Source organism: Seriola aureovittata, chromosome 1 (genome assembly GCF_021018895.1).
Source record: "Seriola aureovittata isolate HTS-2021-v1 ecotype China chromosome 1, ASM2101889v1, whole genome shotgun sequence".
NCBI classification, from domain to species: Eukaryota; Metazoa; Chordata; class Actinopteri; order Carangiformes; family Carangidae; genus Seriola; species Seriola aureovittata.
In genome coordinates this window covers 12,842,055-12,858,788 of record NC_079364.1, presented here as the reverse complement: position 1 = coordinate 12,858,788, position 16,734 = coordinate 12,842,055, and the positions used below count along the sequence as shown (strand labels likewise).

The following is a 16,734-nucleotide window of genomic DNA, read 5'->3' as shown; positions in this document are numbered from 1 at the left end:
AGATAGTAATGAGGGACAGAGAGTGGGAATAAAAGGGAGCGATAGAGAGACGGTAAGAGGGAAAAAGGTCAACAGAGAAAAGGGCCAAGATGAAACAGAGAGCGAGTCAGCAGGAGTTTCACAGGAACGAAGCCCGAGGCTGAGCCAGTGAGGTGTAAGCAGCTTTAGAATAAACATGAGCTCCATGTAAACAACAACCTGCCACTACAAGCATTGGTTACGCACCCACACAGAGCTGGTGGGGGTCTGGATTCACTGATGTGCGTTTGATTGTGTGTGTGTGTGTGTGTGTGTGTATGTGTGTGTGTGTGTACTGTATACACAGGGTGTCCCTGGGGCTGAAGAGCCTTGCCTGTCATCCTCCGATCACTCCTCCTTCTACCCACTTACATGCATAAAGCCTGTCATGTTCATCAAGTAGCCGCAGGCCCGAAGCCTTATGTGATTGTCAAAAGTGTGCACGTGTGAAAGTTATAACTGCAGCTTGATTTTCTGTTTGTGTCTGCAATGTTCAATAGACCAGCAGTGTATAAGTGTTCTGCCTTGAGCCGAGAAGCTATTGTGTGTCTGTGGCTTATTACTTCAGTCTGACCTGTTTATTATGCAGTCAGTGTTCAAAGAGAAGAGGGATGAACTTCTTTCTCCTCCAGAATCATTCATGATGGACGGCTTTCATGTTCACAGCAGAGTGACGGGCTGACTGAGACGTCTGAGGAGTCAGAGTGACAGAGAATGAGTTTCAAAGTAACACACTGTATGCACAAGACCAAATCCAAACCTTCCGAGTGCAGGTAGCACATTACTGTTGATCTCTTTGCTTTGGCTGCATGGTGAAATTTAAATATCAAATGTTAATTATTACATATCAGACCTTACATACTGAGGGCCCCATACACACCTCTGAATTTTTCTTTTCATATAATGACATAAAGTGTCTCGGGCCAGATAATTAGTGTCTAATAGATGTTCCCAGAGCCTGGCTGAAATATAAGGGGAGGCCATCGTTTGTCAACCATAACTTTGGAATACTTTACCAATTAGTATTAGATCATCCCATTCAACAAAGAGAGAAACTTATATTTTGTGCTCTTTTGTTTAAGAGAATAATTCAATATTTTGGGAAATATGCTTATTCGTCTTTTTTTCAGAGAGTTAGATGAGAAAATTGACACCACTCTCACATCTGTGTAGAAAATATGAAGCTTAGCTTAGCCCCAAGACTAGAAACAGGGGAAACAGCTCGCCCAGGTCTGTCCAAAGGTATCAAGATGTGAGTCTACAGTTCACTCACACGTTCTTGTTTATTCTCTACAAATACCGTAAAAACAACAAGTTGTGATTTTACGTTGGGGTTACTTTTTCTTTAGCATTCCATCGGTTTTAATTGGTGTTGTTGTGCTTGTACCACACCAAACTGTGATGTCACGGTGTACAGAAACATCCTAGAGTACACATCTACATGACTGAAGCAAGGTGAAAGGTTAAACCACTGGAATTCATTAAGTTGCTCTTTAATTGCTTTTATTCTGAAGCACTTAGGAACTTTTATTGGGAAAAATTCTATGTGGATAACTTGCTTAAATTTGATCATATTATAATTTTGGGGTCATACCTGTGCTTGTGTCCTTTGATCTGTTTGTTACGGTGTAATTGAGCGCTCATGGGTCTGTGTCCGCCCATGTGAGGAAGTTTCAATCCGTCAAGCGTTTCCGTCTGCCGTCAGCCAGGTGTATGCTGGGAGAAGAGTCTGAAAAGTGGATAGAGAAAACAAATCAATGATTGAATGAACTGGCATTCAATCAGTGTACCCGATGTAATAAAAAAAAAAAAAAAAAATCTTTTTGAAATCTAATACTGTTTCAATTCTTTGTTAGTTTGTGATGCCACCTGATTCCTGTTATAACCTAATGTGTCCATTGTCTGAACAGGAAGCTAAATTAGTCTAGAAAAACAAATATCATCTTGAAGGCAGACTCACATAAAAAGTGAACCTGCGACAAAGCAAAAAGACACCAGCACCAACGTGACAATATAAACTCTCCCTTCATCTCTTTGTAACGTTGCCTGCCTTTAAGATCTTCACCACTCTACCCGAACTCTCTGTGGGTCTCAAACACATAAACAACCTCACTGGTGTCCCCCATAACCCACCCTCCAGGACCCTGGGGCCCAATAAGCAGCCATCTACAGACAACTTCCTCCACCATGCTCCAGCAAACACAGCCAAGGAGTGTGTGTGTGTGTGTGTTTGCGAGAGAGAGATAGAGAGAAAGGGGAGGTGGAGGTAGTTCAAGGGCACAAGTACTCCATCAAGCTTGAGTCCAGGGAATATCCACCAGCTTCCCCTCCCCCTTGTATGCACCAGGCGAGCGCAGGAACCAGTCCTGTATGTCCCTCCTAAACACACACACACACACCAACAGTACAGTGCGCCTATTACTGTACAACAGCTCAACACTCTTGAGTTTTGATTTTGACCCTCTGCTGCTGGCTGCAGCCTCAGCGTGGCAGCCCCAGCCTTCCTGCCCGTGGCTCTGGCCGGCTCTCAGCTCTGGCGTGGGTGGTTGGGTGGGGCGGCGGGGGGATTTGGGGGCACTGAAACTGTCCTCTGGTGCTCCTGCAGCCCTGCCTGCTCATCCATCCTAGCCTGCCAGCCCACAGATCGATAGCTCTGCTCTCTTAATCAGGTCTCTGGTGACTGTGGGCGGACGAGTGTGTCTGTGTGTCTGTGTGTGTGTGTGTGTGTGTGTGTGTGTGTGTGTGTGTGTGTGTGTGTGTGTGTGTGTGTGTGTGTGTGTGTGTGGACAGGAGGTTGTATCGGCTGGAGGTTGCACTTGTATTTCTTTCCATCTTCAGTTCTCTGGTTGTTCATCACGATTGTTTATCTCAACTGTATTTTGGTGTGTCCTTCACTCTTTCCCCTTGTTCTTTATCTCCATATCCTTTGCATATCACTTGTTCAAAACCCTACGACTCTTTTTTTTGCATCTTCATTTCTGTCATCCCTTCCTCTATCAACTTTCTCTAGCCAGCTCTTGTCAAGGCTCCAATCTCTCTGACAGTCCTGCTTTATATTTTTCCTCCTCTCAGTGCCTTTTCTTTCATCTCTTCATGCTCTCTCTGCCTATTCTGGCTGCACGCCAGCGCTGATTCAAAAGGAGTCACAGTGAAGTTGGTCCCGGTGCAACTGCAATCTGTTTTGACTTGTGATGAAGACAGAGAGGTGAAGTATTGGAAAAATGGAGATGAGAAAGGATGAGAGGTGAGAAGAGCAAGCGGAGCGCGAGGGTTAGTCAGATGCAGTGCGGGGCATCCAGCTGCGGTGTTGTGCCTTGCTAAAGAATCCGCCTTCAGGCTCTCATCACACCTGTGTAACCACAGCTGCACACACGCACGCACATGCACACACACTTCTGAAAAAGTAGCAAACTAAAATAACTCCAAAACACTTTTTAATTTAAATTTTATAAAACTTTTTTTTTTTATTTTCAGATAAACATTTCAAGCGTATCAGAGTGTGTACAGAGCTGAGGAACTAATATTATCCATGTTTACTCACTGATCACATTTCGAAGCCTCCTTTTCTATCAACACACTGTCTTTTATTTTGTTTTTATTGCAGGTGTAATTAACTATGATTCTTGATTGTGGTCACAACACTCCACCCATCAAAACTGTTATTCTGTATTCTGTGATCACACCACATTTCCACCAGTAAAACATCTGAATAAACCAATGAAGTACTCAAAGCACTCTTTACCAATAACAGTACCGCTGTGCAACAGTTGAACATCCTGTTCAGAGTATGAGGAATTATTCATCAGGAACCAAAGCAGACTACACTGGCTGTTCCCATCTCATTAACGCAGATAGAACAGCGTATCCCACAGTTCTGCTGGGTGCAGATACTTCATAAACAAGTATATTGACTTTGAGTAACTGTATCAAATGTTTTGTCCCAGTTCTGTACAACATACGAACTGTATACAGTGTATACACTGTTTCGCAGTTAGTAAACAATTATTCATTCGCAATTTATTTAAATTTGTTTGGAGCTGGGGGAAGCTGCTTCATTTCATTTGTACATTACATTGAGGGTCAGTGGTGTCCATTAAGACATAAATATACACAAATCATTCAAAAATCACTTTTGTCATGTTTCCAGTGTCAACATACTACACAGCCTAAACCTGGTTATAATTCATACAGTATTGCAGTATGGAATTGGTACACTGATAAAATTACAAACCCTACAAAAGTGGGTCATATTAGGTCACATATCATTTAACACTACTTGAAAATTTCTTACGTATCATTCATCTGTCTGTTATTCAGTTTGAATTTAAACCACCATTTTTCGGGTCACTTCAGATAATTTTGACTTTCTTGGTATATGAAGTTTCACATTTTGTCCTCTTAATGGATCTGTTTCATACTGCCTCAAAAAATGATATATCAAAGTGATGATTTCCAAACCTCTTACACATAACTGATAAAGAATGCAATAATAATTAGCATTCATTGCAACAGAATTACCTTTGCAGCAATGTCTGTAGTTGTGATTAAGTTACCTCAGAGGTTAAGTCATTTTCCATTAGTTCGTATTCCCTCTGCACACTTGTCTGTGATGTTTGTCGGATCTAAGGACCAGATGGGAACAGCCAGGGAGGGACCAGGAACCTGTGTATTGTTATACATATCGAAGTGGTCCAGTCATTGGAAGAAGTGTCGCAGGAGGTCCTTCTTGTTGACCTTGCCCATCTGATTCCTCGGCATCTCCTCCACCAGCAACAGGCCTGTGGGGATGGTGTAGGGCGCCATGTGTTCCCTGCAATAAACACTGGTGTTAATAAATTGACGACTGTTTACTGCAGAAACACACGGACTGAACTAATACAAGCATGCACAGGGACACGCTTAACACTGAAGGATGCACAAACGTACGGAACATGCACGCGCGCACATATGCAACGACAAAAAGGAAAACAAAAACAGGAAAAAACAACTGCAAAACAAAGGCCAGCCCTGTGGCAGAGCAGTCGAGATAAGGAAAGAAATGTCCTTCATACACTCTGCAGCTCTCCTCCCTAATACCCCCAATTCGCCTTCCAGACACAGACAATTCCCTTCGTACAAAACAATATAATCACTGTGAGATGAAATAAAAAAAACAAATAATAAAAGGAAAAACAGAAGGCTGGGATAATTAAAAGTGTTTTATTTTTTTTCAGTTTTTAGTGTATGGTTGTTACGTCAAGTTTTGAAGCCTGGAGCTTTTTTATTATCTTCTAACCTAGTTTGTTTGTTTGTTTGTTTGTTTGTTTGTGCATGCGTGTGTGTTCCTGTGTGCACGCTTGTGGTGCGAGTGAACATAATGACTCATGCTGCTGCCATCAAATACCACTTTCAGCAGATGTCTCTGTCTCTCCGTCTCTCTGACTCAGTGAGTAAAGTGTGAGTGAGTATTTGTGCATACATACACATCTCTGTAATGGGGCTTTGCTCGTGTCACCAGTTTCTCCGGGGCAGAGTGTTTGTGTGTGCATGAGTGTGCGTGTTCAAGGCAGTGTGGGGCGCAGAGGGTGTGATAGAGATTCAGACTGACAGCTGAAGCCAGGGCACTGAAGAGTGAGCATCCATCTACTTGTTTATGTCTCATTTTATCTCCCACTCTCTCCTCTACATCCTGGCCTCAGCAGTGGGCTGTGTGCTGGCACTGCCTGTCCGCTGGCAGCACCCGTGGCTGGAAACACTGTGAGTTTTTAAGTGTGTGTGTGTGTGTGTGTGTTATCCTGGGTAACAGGCAGTAGTAGTAATACACCATGCTGGACCAGCAGACCACAGCAGTAAAGATCTAACACCCCCACACCATATGGAGCCCACAGCACACACAATCACTCACAAGCACGCACGCACGCACGCACGCACGCACGCACGCACGCACGCACGCACACACGCACACACACACACACACACACACACACACACACACACACACAATTCAGAAATCTGAATGAATAATAGTCGTGAGAGGTAGAAAGGACAGTGTAGAGGACAAAAAGAAGAATAAAAATGAAACCAAATTTTATGGAAAGGGGTGGAGTAAAAGAGGGGAAAAGAGTAAGACAGAGGGGTGTTTGTGCCTAAAGTCACTGCAAAGTGGAGGGCTGCATGTCACCAGCAACTGTCTGCGATAGACAAAATAAACTCCACTGACATTTAGGAAGGGAGAAAAAAAAAACTGTTAGCTCGCAAGACAAAGCTTCCCGTAACAATCATTTGTTCGCTTCCCCCACATCTTCCTCTTTTTCATCTCCTGTCTTTCCTTCAGCTCCCCTCATTAGTCCATCTCTGGCCTCTCTTTCTCTCACATCCTTTCCTATTGATCTGAAGACTTCAGGGCCAGCCACTGGGGACATGTGTGCCGAACTGCTGGGAGAGCTGCAGAAACCGCATTAGGAGCCTTCATTTGTTTACCACAGGACTGACAAAAAGCCGTGGAAATTGTCTTCTTGAATCACCGTAATAAGACGGGGTCAGCTCTCCCTTGCAGTAATGGGATATGGTGCTCTTTTTGTGTTTTGTTTTCGTGAGTTCAGGATGATGGATTGGAGGTAAGTTATTCAGGTCACAGTCTCCACTGGTGGTACGGGTTGGAGTCCACCTGCTGCCGCAAAGCACTTTTAAAGAGGGCAGGTGGTCCAGTTGTTGGTGACCTCACCCATACTGGTCATACAGACCAAAAACAGATCTTCGTACAAAAAAAAGAAAAGAAAAACATGCAAGGGGGCTGTGTTGGTGTGGGCCTGTTGTTTCAGGTACTAGTAAGACAAAATATGATCCAGGAGGGCCAGTTCAGAATAATGCATCCATTAGTTTTAGGCCTTATTAGACACTAAAACACTGCACAGCGGTTTATAACACAAGGACAAAGACTTTTTAAAACCCTGAAAACTTATCACAGCCACCATTATTTTGTGCTCCGTCTCATCAATTCCAAAGTAAACAGTACAATTACAAAGTTCAAACTGCAAAGTCAAAGCAACTCGACTTCTACCAGGAATGTGAACTTGCATGAGTTTAACTGGTGAACATAGCACATCGCTGGATGACGTTGCAGCAGGCTGTGGCAAAAGGTGAGTCCGGTTTAATGTTTTTCCAGGGCTACGCTGCAGCTTTCTGCTAAAGTGAAGGAAGGGTGTGTCTGTTGTCTCTTTGTTAACCTTTGAGTCAAGGATGACGGTTTACACCCCTGTATTAACAAGCATCTTTCCTACTTTAGAATCTGTGAACAGAAAACGCAGCTTGATGATAGGGATAATCTGTTTCTAACCCTAAACCTAATCTCTACAGAGGGGTACACACGAGAGTGGATCAACAGGTAGGAGCTACAAAGGAAATATTATCTAGCTAAAGGTCACAGTACCTTGCCCAGGTCTTCAAATCTGGCAGGGTCATACTCTGCCCCTTCCTTAGCTGCACCACTGCAGTCACTTTCTGACCCCAAATGGCATCTGGCGCCCCGATGACAGCCACATCTGCAAAGTTAAAACCACGTGAAGCAGACATGTTGTTTTTAAGTTTCAGCTGCTCAAATGATTTCTTCCTGAAGTGCAGTGCTTAAGAATTAGTACACTGCCATTTGTTTTGCTGTGTTGGCTCTGAACCTAAGCACATTGGTTTTAAAACAATGACTGGAGCTAAAAGTGCTGACTCTTATCTTTAATTAGAGGGTGTTTACATGCACATTGGATGTAGCAATTATAGCCCCCTTTGTAACATCCAACTGTTTTGTCATTAAAGAAACAACTCCTCAGTTGTCTTGTTTGTATGTTTAAGGTCATTGTTTTATTGCGTTGTCTTAAACTGGGGAATTATATACCGTATAAAAACAGCCACTGGTTTTGTAACATTGATCTAATATTGGTGTGAAGGCCCTCAAATTCCTTGACACCGTCCTCCCACTCACTCCCAGACTAAGCTTGTACAGCACTCTTACCTATGATGTCTGGATGAGCCAGTAGGTGACGCTCCACCTCGAGTGCACTGATCTTATAGCCGGCACTCTTGATGATGTCGACACTGCTGCGACCCATGATCCAATACACACCATCTTTATAGACCGCAGTGTCTCCTAAAAGACATACAAGGAGAGAGAGGCGGGTGATCAATGAGAAGGGAAAAATTCCAGTCATATTTTTATGGCTCATTATTTTTTGTTCATAAGGAGGTTAGAAAATGGATCCACTGAGTGTACTGGACTGTTTCTAAATTCCATTGATTGTGCATATCCAGCAGCTTATTAGCATTTTCTCCAACTAGAAATTTACTTTACACACTTATTACTTTCTGTTATGTGAAGCATAGCTGTGCTTGCCACAAGACAACCTTGTTTACTGTAAATGGTTATGAATGGGTTCTTGCAGCAGAAACCACAACAACTTTTGGATTTCTGGGAAAAATAAAACAAACAAATCTGGGTGAAAGTCAATTAAACTGAAGAAGAACAACATATACACTCATATCACCTTTATGACCAGATACAAGAAATGTATAGTAAGTGCACTTGGTTGAATATAGGTTGTTTGTGTGTGTGTGTGTGTGTGTGTTTGAGACAGAGGAAGTCAGAGTGCAGAGGATGGATGAGAGTATCCTCCAGACACACCCACACCCCCACCCACCCACCCACCCACCCACCCCACCCACCCACACACACACACACACACACACACACACACACACACACACACACACACACACACACACACACACACACACACACACACACACACACACACACACACCACACACACACACACACACACACACACACACACACACACACACACACACACACACACACACACACACACACACAGGTGTCTGGGGGACAGGTGTGGGGGAGGATGAGTACAGTATGTGGGATGAGGGGCTCAGCTGGGCCTGGGGATGACAAGCAGAGGAAATGGGTCAGTATGGATGAGTGGAGAGAGACAGAGGGAGAGAAAAATGGACATAGGAGGGAAGGAGTGGAGAGAAGAAAAGAAGGAACAGGAAGGTGTCCTTTTGGATTATTACAGGTGGTGCAGCCACAGCTGGGACCGAGGAGGGAATGGGTGTATGGGTGTGTGTGGCACTGTTGTGGTTAAGGTTGGCAAGTTGAACAAAGGTGGTGTAAAGAGAGGTCAGTAAAGGTGAGGGATCGGTGCTTTAGCTGAAGTTACAGTACCGCTGAGGACATGGAGGACGATACATCTGCAAAATGAAATTTTAATACAAACGTAATGCAATGTTTTGGTTGGTAGTCATTAAAGGAATCGTTTGATGCTTAATCACTTTCCTGCTGAGAATTAGATGAGAAAATTGATACCACTCATATCTCTCATATGGAGTCTTGCTGTCACCATGAGGTTTCCTGGGCACGGCCCTGCTATGAGCTTTTCCACCAGGTTGAGCTGTGTGTGTCTGCAGATACCGCAGCAGGATAAAGTCTACACCTGAAATATGGAATCAATAAAAGAAAGCAACTGGCCCTGCCTTACCTGGAATCAACACAATGAAGCATTATAGGAGAGGGATTATATTTTGATGGTGGTCTGTTTTTACTGCCACCTTCCGCCTGTCCTTTACTCCATCACTGAATCTCATTTGTTCTCTCTTCTAACCCCGCATCCTTTGATTCATCTTACATTTTTGTCCAATTTTTCAGCTTCTCCCACTCCAGTGTCAACACACACAACTGTGTTTTTTTTTTTACTCTCATCTTTGCCCTCCATTTTTTCTCACTACGTCTGGAGCATCTCTCATCACATCTCCTGTTTCCTTCTCTCCACCTATGTTCCTGTCTCCTCTTTCCCCTCTTGCCTCTCTGCCTCAGCATCAATAGAGGGCCCATCTGTTCCCATACATCACGCACTTCATTTCAGTTTATTAGCTGGGATAAATCATAAATATTTCATTATACATCACGGGCGGCTGTCGCCTGCACACCGACAATTTATCACCGCTGCCCTCTCTGCCGGCTTGCCACGGCGGCTATAAGCTTTCCAGTCTATTAAACAAGATTGATACAGTGTGTAAATTTAGATATTGGGAATTTCTTCACAGACCACTGCTCCGCACTGATAGGCCAGGGTAACAGAGGAGGAGAGGGAGGATGGAGGGAGAGTGGGAGAGAGCGGGGGGGGCTTGGTTGGCTGTTAACACCACTAACAGGGTAGTTTTCCTCCTCTTTTGGATGAGGGGTAAAAACAAAAAAAAGAGTACTGGAATAATTTGGTTACAGCCATGTAGCTCTCATCTTATGCAAATAGATATGGGGAAAGGGGCAGTTTGCATGCTCATTGATAAGCTGTTAGTGTGCCCTGTGCGTGTATGCACAAGCTGAAACAGATAAAAACACCATAAAATGCGTCCATTTGGCTGCAAATGTTTAAGCATGGAGTAAGAAAACGGCATTAATGAGTCAATGTTTGACAAAAAAGATTTGAAAGAAACACTCAGACAACATACTTGAATTGAGTTTGAAGTCCTTAAACAGGACTCTGACCTTGTCTCTTTGAGGGGAAGGAAATAACAAGGGATAGAACAGCATGTTTGGAGAGAGGCACAAGTGGGAATAGTGATTGTAGAACACGGACTGATAAAAGAGGAAAGAAGGGCGGGAGAGAGATTGTTGGGAACTGTGTTACTAGGACACACACACATACACAAGCTTGAACACATATACATACTGGATGTACACACACACACACACACACACACACACACACACACACACACACACACACACACACACACACACACACACACACACACACACACACACACTCGCACACACACTCGCACACACACACACACACACACACACTCGCACACACTCGCACACAAACACTACTTCAGGCATCAGAGACTCTCTGCCATTATGTGTTATGGCGTTGGAGGCAGATATGGCCGAATGGCTTTCTTAATTAAAACGATAAGAAGCCTAATTGCACTGGGCTTTCATCTCATTCTGAGGCATTAAAGAAAGTGAAGTCACACAGTGTGGGAAAAAAAAAAGAAATAAAAACAGATCAAGACTTTAACTGAGGATGGAGGGCAGACAAAACTTCCCTAATGTCTTTCAGAAAACAAGAAAATGACATTAGTTGGCTCTGCAAGAAAACCTCATTCTGTTACAGTATAATTGACATTGCAGAAAATCAAAACTTGATGCCACACACACACACACACACACACACACACACACTTAAGCCATTAATTATCATTTTGTTAACAGGAAAAACAACATTGTGCAGAGAAGTGTGATATCAACAGTTTTAATAATTCAAGGTACAGCAATTTTAGTAATGCAAAAATTGCTTTCAGAGGAATTTCTGCTGAAGTGTGAAATTTTTTAACAAAAATGATTGGTCTTCATTCCTGTTGTCATATTATTTTAAATTAAAGAAGTCTGCATTGGTGGCATTCTTGACATTTTCCACAGTAAACCAAGCAAAATATATTGCATGAAGTGAAGGAAAAAAAGAAATATGAATTGTCTGCAATGATAGTTGTGAATGAAAAAACATAATTCTAATGTGTGCTAATGTAATATATTTAAAAGGTCCCATAGTTTAAACTTTTCTAGTGTCTTATTTGAACTCAGTCTCAATGTGGTTTTACATTTCATCTCTCAGGCTTCCCTCTGGAGCTCTATAACAACAGGTTGGTCAGCCAATGAGAAGAGAGTCTCTTCTCATTGGCTGACTGTTTTCTGAGTGATTGAATAAAAACAAAGCAGATTCCGGGTAAACACTCTGCATGGTTGGGTGGTGGGTCCGTTCGGGCTGGGCTAGGGGCATGGCTGAGAGTGGTGACTGCTTTGTTGTGACATCACAAAGAAGACGACAAAGACATAGAAGTCCTGACGTTTTAAGGCAGTTTACAAATACAGGTGTGCATTTCTCTGTGGACTGAGCGCTGTGATACTTTCACAGTATTAATAAAGCACCTTGAGCTGCTTTATCATCAAAAACGACATGTAAATCTCACTTTTCTATTTAATATTTAGTTACAAAACCACATGTGACATACTCAGGTTGGAGCTTAAATTCAACCCAAACAAGTCAGGTAAGATCCTCCTGGGTGCACCAGGCTGTTGGCGCTTAAACCATCAAACAAACTGTTTGCCTCTCTCGCTGAGTACCCACTCAACAAACACTCAGAGCTGGCAGGGAAGCAGCACAGGGGGCTCCACAGTGCCGGTACCATGTTACCTCAGAAAATGTGAACTATGATTTGACAAGATTCAAAAGTAGCTCTGGGGTGTTTTGAATGTTTTTCCCAAATCATTAATTGCTGTCATTACTGTCCTCTGTATTTTGGCAACTACTTAAATTTACACAGGCACACAGACAGAGTCTGGACATGTTGCTTTTCTTGGACAAAAAGTGTGTAAAGGAAAAGGGCAGCGCGTGACATATGACAAAGGCCAACAACACAAAAACACTTCAGCCTGCTGCCAGTAGCATCGCTGCTAGAGGTGTTGGGGAAAGAGTGAGGAAACTAAAAATGCACAAAAACTGTTTTTGTGGAAGTGAAAGAAATCATTGGGACCTTCCAGCCACATAACAGATTTCTACTGTCACTGAAACAGATAGAAAGTGTTGTATGAGTGTTTGTAATTGAATGTTATTTGAGTCTGACCTTGATCTAAGTACCATGCACTTGTTTTTGTGTGTACACCCCACTCAACCCAAGAGATGTGGCTGGAAAGTGCACACTATGAGTGATAAAATGAAAACATGCCCACATTCACTTTATCATCTCATTACGGCTTTCACCTACTGTACACTCAAACTCAGACTGCAACAGATAAACACTGTCATCCATGGGTAGCGTGTGCCTAAAAAAATAAAATCCAGGTCCAGGGTAATGCGTAACGCCCCCAAAAAAACCCCACATACACATATTGGCACACTCGCCTCCCAGAGGGTGTCTGGCTCTGAAACCAACAAGTCTACGCTGCCCAGTATCATTACAGTGAAATAATAATTCAACATAATCAATAAATGTTAATTACTTGCACATCAAAAATGCAAGTTTATGCAATGTTTTGTTTCTAAATAAGATGTGTACCTTACACACCTGACACTGAGAATGGTTTACACAAACATTTCTGTGGATGAATGAATCCTGTCTTATATTCTGTTGTCATGTGAAATCCTCATTAACTCCTGCTTTCTTTTCACAGCATTTGAAGTTTGGCAACATTTTTTTCATTGAAAAAAAAAAAAAACAAACAAAGAAAAAGCCTGATCTTTTACGGCTGAAGCACAGGTCTGCGTTGCCATATCTACACTAGACACTGAGAAAAGCAAATCGAGTGAAGATTATCTTCACAATGTAATATCACACGCAATGTTTTAATGGTTTAACAGAACCAGTTAGCAACACTTCCCAACACAAGTTCTAAACAGAAACAAAACACACGCATCTGCCTAAACACATAATCCTTCAGCATAGCGAGTAATTTATCTGTCTTTAGGCTCGTTGTATAACTGCTGTAAAACCAGGTTCATCACAAAAACCATAAATTTAGTCACCAAGGTGACATTTGGAACATTTCAGCAAGCTTCTGTGTTCACTATCGACAAACGCCACTCAATCCAGAAGGTGGAGGTTGCATAAGTTCTGTAGATGATAACTGTATATTAATTTCTTAAATAAATGCAGTTACCTGCAGTGTAGTCCTGTGTATGCCATCTCTGCACACAGCGAGGCATAGTGATACAAAGCTTTTTAGTACCCACTCAATAGTTTCAAGAACTGAGCATCTTCAGCCAAAACTCAGGAGTGTTTTCCTTAAAAGAAGTTGACATTTGAGAAACGCTATTTGACCATCATGTTGTGTTTATGCACGCCTCTGCACTAGCATCAATGAAGTGTTTAAAGTGAGCCTGATGAGGAGATGCTTCTCCTCTCTGAGAAGGTACAAGTGGTGTCACAGTCTTTCATCACATTCAGCACAACCTAAACTCTCACACTGCGGGTTGAAGCTGAGTGCCCTCCATCGCTGCGGAGAGGAGAGCCTTATCGGAACAAAGATGACAGAGGTCTAAATGCGAGCCATGCCTCTTCTCAGAGTGACTGTAAACACTTAGCATATATGAATATTAATGTTCCACATTAAAGCCCTGATGCCTAGATGGAAGAGTTAATGAGGATAAATAACAGACAGCCAAGCAGTGAAATCTCAGCTCTGACATTATTTATCATCCTTAACTTTTGTCACAGCTCCTTTTTTAGTAATTAATATCGTACAAGAAAGCACTTTGCACTTGGATGAGTGATCTAATTTGTTTAATATAATGCAATTAAAGGAGCGTGAATTGCTTTATGTTAATGTTACTGATTATATTCCTTGCTGGGTTGCCTCTCCACCAGCAGATAACAAGCTGAAGAGGATTGATGTCTGTCTCAGATCTGTCATGTTCATCAAGAAAACCACTTAACTGCTGTTTACATGGCCCATACAAATCTGATAGTCAACCATCGACTCCAGAGAACAGCCGTCAATTATGAAACCTGAATATTGAGCAAACTAGATTTCAAAACTCAGCTTAGTTTTACTTTTGGTATTTTTTGAAATCATACTGCCTCTTGTGTCTTTGCTTTTGACCTGAACAGATGGATATATGATGGAAGAACACAAGGAAAGGCAAACAATCAAAGCAAACAAATAAGGGTAAATAGAAAGTTTTTTTCCTCTACAAAACTGTCTTTTTTTTTTTTTTTTTTTTTTTTAACGTTTTCTGAAGTTGCTTCAACAGTTTGCTAAAAAACTCCTGGAGTTTAGTGGCTCACATGAAGGAGGGTTTAACTAGATTTGCCTTCAACCGGTGTTAATAAAAGCAGGACCACCATGTGTTGCCACCTTTGCTGTAAATGTTACAGGGATGGCTGGTCTGAACAAAGTGCTGCGAGGGTTGGGTGTTGGCGAGTCCAACAGGGAGCTCTGACATTGGAGTTGGGAGGACACAATGTGACTTGGGGTGAAATATGACATTGGGAACACAAGAGAGTGATGGAGGCAGGGAAGAGGAGAGCACAGCTGGGAGCGAAAGAGCCATGCACAAATGACTAGTGATGGCTCTGCAGGATATGAGCCACACGTCCGTCCGTCCGTCCGTCCGTCTATCCGTCCGTCTATCCGTGGAGAATATACACTGCAGCTCACCTTTACAGCTGGGGTCACATCTCTCTCAGTCACACGCAAGCCAACAATCCAACAACCAAAGCCCTTGCTGTCTTGTCAACTTCACAGAAAGACTGTACTGTGGACAGAGGGCTGAAAAAGGCGAGAGGGGACCAATGTGCTCAGAGATGTTTGTGAAGATGAGCGGTATAAGAGAGAGCGCAGAGAAGAAGGTGACAGCTTCCCTATATTGCTGCCAGTCATGCTACGCAGCACCAACGCAGCACTAGAGAAGTCGCCCCTGGCCAGCTGTGAACGTATTGATTCAAACTCTCACACTCATTCTCTGCTGCATACACTCCACTCTTCTCTGGCCATCTCTCCTTCACCTCCTCTTCCTATTTACCTCCATTATTAGCTTTATTTTCTTCAGATTTCATCTCACCATTCTGCGTCGGCCACACAGTGTAAGCAGAGTATTCATTTTTTTCCATACATTTTCAAATGCAATGGATTTTAAACCTGTGTTTTGAATTCAGCTCCATGCCGTTCTGCTGGCTGATGTAACAAAAAGCAGTTTTTAGGTTTTGAATGTACTGTAGTCGCCAGGATGACTTTCTGCAACAGTAAATGCATTTTCATCTACCTGTATTTATACACATGTTTAATTAGTGCATTTAAAAAAAAGAGTGGAAGCATGCTTTACGCTTGGACTTCCTCACATGAATACGAGACAAACGAAATGCCATGTTTACATCATGTTTTCCACATTATTTTTGGTTTGACTGGCACTATTTTAAATTACACCATCTTAATACATCCTCTTCTTCTGCTGGTTTAATGGCACCCGACAGGTATGACATGCCCAACTCCTAATATTTGCATTTCAGCAGTGGATGAAAATGAATATTCGGCTAAAAATTTGGGCAACATTTGAATGGAGACTTGACTATTATCTCACTGAAGACTCAAGGTTTATTAAAGGTCTAAAAGATCGCAGCACTGAACTATTGTGGGTTGAAGCTCAGTGTGAATACCCTGCAGAAAGCTGAACTGAAAGTTATAACCTGAAACTATCAGTAAGGTTGTGTGCTAAATAACTACAAATGATAAGAGAACAACATCTTTACCTGACTTCTCTTGACAAGTTTCAACTGATGAATTGACACTTCCACAGCTGCAACGATTAAACTAAGCTTTCTGCAGAAACAGTCAAATGTAATGTTTATTTTAAATCTATTAAAATCCCATTTTATACACAGATATATTCTGGTTTGCTATTCTTGGCATCCAACCAGGACTGTCGATTGAAACAAAAAAAAAAACTAATTTTGAACTTTTTAAAAAACAATCTTTGTAATGAACTATATTCAACCTAGGGGCGATGTACCTATGTATGCGGTAGATCTTAGACACAGTATGTCTTAAGAGGCACCAAATAACTTTAAACCTACAGGGATGGATTGTTTTCTCATTCTCCATGGCTCAGCTAAATTGTTGGTACTGCACTCAAGTCAGAAGCTAGTTCGATAAATGGCAAGTGGACTTTCTTG

The 16,734-nt window shown here is 42.3% G+C and overlaps 2 protein-coding genes across 2 annotated transcripts in view; both read right to left on the bottom strand.

The window, feature by feature from the left end:
- The window catches only part of cdh15 (cadherin 15, type 1, M-cadherin (myotubule)), a 37,190-nt gene extending 32,494 nt beyond the window's left edge, over positions 1–4,696 (bottom strand). Inside the window, exons 1-3 of the mRNA XM_056372558.1 lie at positions 4,572–4,696; positions 1,613–1,747; positions 593–709 (exon numbers count right to left, since the gene is read on the bottom strand). The gene's annotated coding sequence lies outside the window, so the exon portion shown is untranslated. The remainder of the gene's footprint in view (positions 1–592; positions 710–1,612; positions 1,748–4,571) is intronic.
- Positions 4,679–16,734, bottom strand: part of acsf3 (acyl-CoA synthetase family member 3) — a 30,617-nt gene continuing 18,561 nt past the window's right edge. The window contains exons 8-10 of the mRNA XM_056372571.1: positions 8,000–8,134; positions 7,427–7,538; positions 4,679–4,828 (exon numbers count right to left, since the gene is read on the bottom strand). Coding sequence (XP_056228546.1) covers positions 4,714–4,828; positions 7,427–7,538; positions 8,000–8,134 — 362 coding nt within the window. The 3' untranslated portion in view covers positions 4,679–4,713. The remainder of the gene's footprint in view (positions 4,829–7,426; positions 7,539–7,999; positions 8,135–16,734) is intronic.